The sequence below is a fragment of the Triticum dicoccoides genome, chromosome 2B, assembly GCF_002162155.2.
Source record: "Triticum dicoccoides isolate Atlit2015 ecotype Zavitan chromosome 2B, WEW_v2.0, whole genome shotgun sequence".
Taxonomy (NCBI): Eukaryota; Viridiplantae; Streptophyta; class Magnoliopsida; order Poales; family Poaceae; genus Triticum; species Triticum dicoccoides.
This window is the reverse complement of record NC_041383.1, coordinates 175,105,650-175,113,249: the sequence shown is the minus strand read 5'-3', so window position 1 is coordinate 175,113,249 and position 7,600 is coordinate 175,105,650. Positions and strand designations below refer to the sequence as shown.

Sequence of the window (7,600 nt, the reverse complement as noted above, 5' to 3'; positions counted from 1 at the left end):
TTCTGCATAGGGCACATCCCCATCGACATAGTCCAGGCAAGGACCAATTCGAACAAACTCTCCCCCTATGTGCAATCCGACGTTTAAAATCTATGTTGGGTCCACTGATTCAAAAAAAGGCAAATACATTCCAGCGATCGACGGATTAAAACACTTGAGAACAAAAAACGACAGCAAATCAAACAATAGGACCCCTAATTTTACCCTGCTCAACCCTCCTAAAACCCTAAACCTAACTAAGAAGACAAAGAGCCTCGTTCGATGACTAAATAGAGGAGAAGGCCAGTGCATACCTTCCACAAAGGCGAATCTTGGGGGTAAAAAAAGAAATAAAATGTGGCACCAAAGTGCACCAATGAGAGTATGATTGCGAGATTTGTTTTTCAATGGGTAATGTCCGTCACAAAGGCGGATCTTGGGGGTAACAATGGAATTTACTAAAAAAGGAGTCATTAAGAACCCTATGTAGAGTTACGGCCGTTCCTTTTATCTGTCTCATATTGGAGAGAAATTCCAAACGGGTCGTCTAGAGTTTGCTTTTTGTGTGTTCAAAGTTAGCTTGTGGTGTGACCTCAAGAGGTCGTTCTATAATTAGTCACTCTCGTGATGTTCCTTTTTCATATGAATCATGAGAAATATTATATGTCTATGTAAATGCATTCCTCTTGAGGAAATAAACAGCTAAATTTAGTAGCTTTGATTGCATATGTCGACAAAAGTTTAATCTATCAGAAAAAGTATTCCCATGGTGTTAAATTAACTTTACTAACTTTAACAACTATTGTTAAAGTTTTTCATTTTGAAGTTTGGATAAGTTTATACTTTATACAAAAAAATATCAACATTTATGATGCAAAACAAAGAGTATTGATTAGAAAGCATGTTTCACGGTGTCTCTACTGATGTTGAACTACCATCATAGATGTTGATATTGTTTTTCATGAACGTTGTCAATCTTTTAAGGTGCGTGCTATGCATCGGCCGGCAGATCTTTCTAAAATACCCGTCGCCTCGGCAGCCGTTAGATCTGACGCTATCAAGCGTCCAACACAATTCTCACCCATTGCAGAAACCTTTTTCAACATATGTCATGTTGCATAACTTTTTTTCATCTTCACTTCTTTGAAACACGGGAGAAACCTTTTCAACATATGTGATGTTGCAGAACTTTTTTTCATCTTCACTTTTTTGCAACACGGGTGTTGTTTGTGGAAGGAATTTTTGCAACATAGATGATATTGCAGAAAATAATTTAATAATTCTTTTCGTCATCACATTTTTTGCAACAATGGGTGTTGTTGCGGAAGAAATTTTTACAGCATAGTTGATTTTGCTGAAAATAATTTAATATTATTTTCTTCCTCATTTTTTTGCAATATGGGTGTTGTTGAAGAAGAAATTTTTACAGCACAGATGATGGTCCATAAAACAAATGCAGTTTTTTTTTTCGCCTTCACTGTTTGCAACATGGACGTTGTTGCCAAATAAATTTTTGCAATACCAATGATGTTTCAGATTTTTCCTTTTTTTGGCAGAAACAGGCAAGTAAAGACAAGCGTCGTATGGAGGAGGCAGCGGACGATCGTGTGATCCGCCAGCTGAAACGAAGCGTTTCCGATCTTTTAGGTAGTGATGTATGGAAGAAAATAAATTAAACTATATATATTAGCACGACCCAAATGCTATGTTTACTCAAAGTTTAGTGGCAAGTTCGTGGCGAAATTGTTCTCAAATATCAAATGCTATGTCTCCGATTTAATAGTTGGGGGAGTGATAGCAAAAGTGTGCCCACTTGCACGAGATATATAAAGCACGTAGTACACCGAAGGAAGCCTATCAAAAGAAGTACACACGCTGGTGTAGACCTAAGGAAAACGCCCCCATTTGGGCTCGAGTCGACCAGTCGCAACTCTTCTTCTCTGCCCCCGCCCCTCCCCTCCGTCGCCCATGGAGGCTGCAGAAATCGGCGGCGCTCTCCTGTTCGCCCTCGCCGCCGCCGCGGCCCTATTCTCCGCCGTCTCCACCGGCGCCGTCGACTTCAGCCACCCGCTCGCCGGTACATTACTCTCTCTCCCTCTCGCTTCTTTCTCCCTCGCGCCCCGCGCCGGGGCGCACGTGACGTGATCTGATTTCTCGGGCCATCATTGCTCTTTTTCTCTCTCCTCTCGCAGTGGGCGGGCGGGTGGACTTCCAGGAGACCATCTCGTGGTTCATCGGCATCTTCGATGGCTCCTCCTCCTCCTCGTCGGCGGCGGGGGGCGTGTCGCTGGCGGAGGTGTACGAGCTGTGGGTGCGGGTGCGGGGCCGGGTGATCGCGCCGGCGCTGCAGGTGGCCGTCTGGGCGTGCATGGTCATGTCGGTGATGCTGGTGGTGGAGGCCCTGTACAACTGCGTGGTCAGCCTCGGCGTCAAGGCCGTCGGCTGGCGCCCCGAGTGGCGGTTCAAGTGGGAGCCCCTCGCCGGCGACGACGAGGAGAAGGGGGGCGCCCACTACCCCATGGTCCTCGTGCAGATACCCATGTACAATGAGCTGGAGGTGATCACAATTTCTTACCCATTATCTCTTTTTTTGGTGATGTCCAGAACACCAAAACAAATTCTTTTTAGCTGATTGTGTTGGATCTATTATCGATCTCTTTGTTCTTTTGCGAGGTTTATAATATTTGTGCGTCTTGCTAATTTATTTCGTGCGGTCGAGCTGTGTGCGTAGGTGTACAAGCTGTCGATAGGCGCGGCATGTGAGCTCCAGTGGCCAAAGGACAGGATAATCGTCCAAGTGCTGGACGACTCCACCGATCCGTTTATCAAGGTAGACTTTAACTCCTCCTGTTGCATGGCTGGATTTCATTCTGCTGAACGATACTACTACTATTTATTTTAGCACGACTGCCCCCATACCGCATTACTGCATTAGTACATTACAACCATGTCTGTTGCAACTTGCCTATTTTATTTTAGGAGAAGTGGTGAACCTGAACACTCACCTATCTAGCTCTATAGTATGGTCCTCCTCAAATAAGTGAGACTTCAACCTGCTGCTGCTGCTGCTGCTGCTAAGAAAGGAAATATGAATTTAGACCTATCCTATTTGTGATACTACAGCAAAGAAGTCAAAAGTTTTGATACCAGACAAGACTAACTGTCATAGGAGCATGCAACTTATTCTTAGTTAGGTGGGTGTCGAGATTTTCTTTTTCTTTCAGTTTAATCGTAGGCTTCTATATACGGGGTTATTTGGATGAAAGCTCCTTCAACGTCTGGCATCGAGAGAACTAGACGTAGCATTGTCACTGGGTTTCCTTTCACTGTCAGAACTTCGCAAGTTGTCACCGGAGCAGGGCGAAAATGATAATTATTCTCTCGCGTCTGGATTCTGGGCCCTGCAATCACATGGGTAAAGTATGTGGGCCCCAACTGTCTGGGTGCTGGGGACCTATGTCGGCCAGTATAAGTAATGATAATGATGCAAGTGAGAAATTGTAACAGCTCATTTCCCGGTGGAAACAGTTTCAGTCCAATTGCCAGAAAATAGCGCTTCCTGCCCATTTATGTTTCAGTTGCTCCACACTGACCTGGACATCCAACCAGAACCACACATATTTATGCCACGGGTCCACCGGTCATCACACAAAATGCAGCCAGTGCAACAATTTCTGAATCTAACCACACCAGAAGCCATGGAGTATAACCATTGGACACTACTCCAGTCAGTCAGCAACATGGTCCAACTAGGACCGTTTGGAAGAATGGTACTTTGCTTGGTAAAGTGTTGGTATGTAAATCTGAACTAAACATCAAAACTTTACCAGAAGTTACTCCTCTTCAGTTCAAAAAAAAAAGTTACTCCTCTTCTGCACAGGCCTGAAGTTTAACCCTGATACTGATTACCGGCGAGATGGGTGGGTGTTATACAGTATACATCCACATGAGCTCATTTACTTAGTCCTGATATTTCCCTACACCAGGAGGCCCCTGCCCCTGACCCCCTCCTGCTGGCCGCCCACTTGTCCAATCTTTATTCGGACCTATGGATCTGAAGAGATTGTTCAATAATTGGTGGGCATATTCTTCTCAAAGAGAGGGATTTTCCCAACTGCCAAAAATTATGACTTCTATTTTGGATCGAAGGCATTTACCTGACACTCTCCGTAGTATTCCTTGCAAATTGCTCTTCTTTTGAACATTCAGATTGTTGCACACCATACAATTGACTAAGATAAATCATTTGATATTCCATAAAGGTTCGTTTTGGGGGAAAATGTGAAGCCTATTTCAGTAGAAAAGTTTATGCAATATAGCGATGCATACATGGGGTATCAGACCTTCTCGTCTCTTTTTAGTTGCAGATTGGCCGAACTGAAGATTATATTCCAATCGACAGGTCGGTTTAGTGGGATGTGGTAGAAAGACTGATTGGCGTGCACATGTACCTTTAGATAAAGCGGGGGTGGCCTCCCAAACAAAAGTCTGTTAGTGTAGTAAGCAGGTTGACCTCACGTTAACAGTGACATTCAGATCTGTATTATCCCATTGGATTTGTATAATGCCATCCAGTGACAATAAAGACCATTTGTGATGGCATAGCAACAAAACTAAACCTTGCTTGAGAAGGAAGTTCTCCAATTGCAAGCGGAGACATTCAAGGAACATGCTAACAAGTGGTTGAAAAGTTAGTTCATCCTTTCCTTTTTCCCACTTACAAGACTTCTGAGTTACCAAGCTCAAGTTCCTCTGTGATCAGACTTCACAGGGCAATAACAAAATGACATGCTAAGATATGCTGCTAGAACAGGATATCGATATTCTTATATGCAATCTAGAGCATCTATGCTGATTGGTTACTTGTTTCTGCAGAACTTGGTGGAGCTTGAATGTGAAAGTTGGGCGGTCAAGGGTCTGAACATCAAGTATGCCACGAGAAGCAGCCGGAAGGGGTTTAAAGCAGGAGCCCTGAAGAAGGGAATGGAATGTGACTATGCCAAGCAGTGTGAATATGTTGCCATATTTGATGCTGATTTCCAGCCTGAACCAGACTTCCTTCTCAGAACAGTGCCGTTCTTCGTGCACAATCCAGAAGTTGCTCTTGTTCAAGCTCGGTGGTCGTTCGGTAAGTACTCCATTTACTATCAGCTCTGGAGCATTCCTCCTTCCAGCTACAGGTCTATCACAAGACAGTTTTCAATAGATCATGAAATGAAAACTGAACTATAATTTTTCTTTTGTCCTATATGTGTGCACTTGTCGTATATGCTTTAAATATTTTATCACATCACCAGTTCACTACATAGGAATGGTATGACCATTCCCTGACCTCATTCGAAAATGCACGGAAGCACTTTCTAGAAAACTAAGGCGAGAAAGTCAGGACAAAAAAACTCACTTTTCTGGTTGCACAAAAGAACCGTCTCTTTGCATTTCATGAACATCTAAATCGTGTTCTGCTTATCCTGTCTTATCGGTCATGTGGTGCCAGAAACAAAGTACCAAAACAGTTCCCAGAAATTTGGCTTGCAAAATAGTGCTAATGTACCACTCCACAGACATGATAGCGTTTTATTTGCTCCGATTGAATTGATCGGTTCTTAATTGACAGAATTTTGCAGTGAATGACACCGCGAGCCTGTTGACAAGGGTACAAAAGATGTTCTTTGATTACCATTTCAAAGTTGAGCAAGAAGCAGGATCAGCAACCTTTTCCTTCTTCAGCTTCAATGGTACACACCTTTACAACTTACGGATTCTAAGCCACAAAATAAAATAAAAAACTTTAGAACATAGATCAGAAAATAAATGATTGTCTTAAGGAATTTCTGTTTTAAACCAAGGAACCGCTGGAGTGTGGCGTACATCAGCCATCAAAGAGGCAGGAGGTTGGAAGGACCGCACTACAGTTGAAGACATGGACTTGGCAGTCCGAGCAACCCTGAAGGGTTGGAAATTTGTATATGTCGGGGATATCAGAGTGAGTGGATTTTATACCACAACAATGTTGTTGAAAGTATTATAGTCTGATGCAATCAATTGACTATGCAAGCAAAATGCAGGTTAAGAGTGAATTGCCATCCACTTACAAGGCCTACTGTCGACAGCAATTCCGGTGGTCCTGTGGTGGTGCACATTTATTCCGAAAAGTAGCAAAAGATATTTTGACTGCGAAGGTAGGGTTTTCTTCCCTCGTTGGGCTCTAAAACAAAAATATTTAAAGAAAACTGAAGTTCATCCCATTGTTGTTTCATTAGGATGTATCTCTCATCAAGAAGTTCCATATGCTCTATAGCTTCTTCTTGGTTCGGAGAGTTGTGGCCCCTACTGTCGCGTGTATTCTCTACAATATCATACTTCCAATCTCAGTTATGATCCCAGAACTATTCCTACCAGTCTGGGGCATCGCATATATTCCCACAGTACTTTTAGTGGTCACAGCCATTAGACATCCAAAGTAAGTTTCTCAAGAAGTGCTTTCAGCTACAATTTGATTACTGTCTCCGCTTCTCCACATACTAAAAACTTAACGTCCTTAAAACCATCTCTGCAGAAATTTACACATTCTGCCATTTTGGATTTTGTTCGAGAGTGTGATGACAATGCATCGCATGAGAGCTGCCCTCTCTGGTCTATTCGAATTATCAGAGTTTAACGAGTGGGTCGTGACAAAGAAAACAGGGAACAATTTTGAAGATAGCGAAGTTCCCTTGTTACAGAAAACAAGGAAAAGATTAAGAGACAGGTAAACCAACATCTTAGTCAAGTCTATGAGCATTCAGACCATATACGCTAGACTGTAACTGACATCATCATTTTTTTCTTGCAGGGTTAATTTTCGCGAGATTGTATTTTCGGCGTTTCTTTTCTTCTGTGCATCGTACAACCTTGTATTCCCTGGCAAGACTAGCTACTATTTTAATCTCTATCTCCAAGGACTAGCATTTGTATGTCTAGGGCTAAACTTCACTGGCACTTGCAGTTGCTGTCAATGACAACAACTAAACTGTACCAAGTGCTGTTATACAGTTTGTTTATGGGTGTAAGAGTTTCAAACATTTCAGATGATAGCCTTAGATGCATAAACTTGATTGTTCAACTAACAACAGTTTCCATATCATACTCTGGTCTTTGGGTGATGCTTTCTCGTACAATGTGGTGGGGGCAATAGGGTTTGTATGCCTTGTAATTCAACACCATTTGTCATGTACTCTACAGGAAATGTAATGTGTTTGGATTTGTGTGTGTGTGTGTCTGTGGAGCGCTAATAAGCAAAAGAAGTACCTGTCCTAAATGCTTCAAAGTGCAGCTGCGCTATTTGGGTGTTGCGAGCGCATGCAGTACACGACAAAAAACTCACCCTATAAAAATAGTACTTTCTCCGTTCCTAAATATTTGTCTTTCTAGAGATTTCAACAAGTGACTATATACGGAGCAAAATGAGTGAATCTACACTTTAAAATATGTCTATATACATTCGTATATGGTAGTCCATTTGAAATCTCTAGAAAAACAAATATTTAAAAACGGAGGGAGTAATTAGCATTCTGTGTCATCATTGCACTACAAGAAAGGAAAGTATCTGTTCGTGATCTCATCGACGCTACCAACTTTACAC

At 42.4% G+C, this 7,600-nt stretch overlaps 1 protein-coding gene across 2 annotated transcripts; it reads left to right on the top strand.

Moving 5' to 3' along the window:
• The first annotated feature begins 1,849 nt into the window (after positions 1 to 1,849).
• On the top strand, positions 1,850 to 7,221 carry LOC119362881 (probable glucomannan 4-beta-mannosyltransferase 7). Of its 2 annotated transcripts, XM_037628151.1 has the most exons (10): positions 1,850 to 2,056; positions 2,172 to 2,536; positions 2,711 to 2,809; positions 4,855 to 5,107; positions 5,604 to 5,714; positions 5,826 to 5,962; positions 6,045 to 6,158; positions 6,240 to 6,439; positions 6,536 to 6,727; positions 6,812 to 7,221. In XM_037628151.1, exons 1-10 carry the CDS (start codon positions 1,948 to 1,950, stop codon positions 6,975 to 6,977), a joined length of 1,746 nt encoding a protein of 581 aa, XP_037484048.1. In that variant the 5' UTR covers positions 1,850 to 1,947; the 3' UTR covers positions 6,978 to 7,221. The 2 variants fall into 2 exon arrangements, with proteins under 2 accessions (XP_037484048.1, XP_037484049.1); XM_037628152.1 differs by lacking the exon at positions 6,812 to 7,221 and having other exon boundaries at positions 6,240 to 6,443; positions 6,536 to 6,665.
• The last annotated feature ends 379 nt before the right edge of the window (positions 7,222 to 7,600 follow it).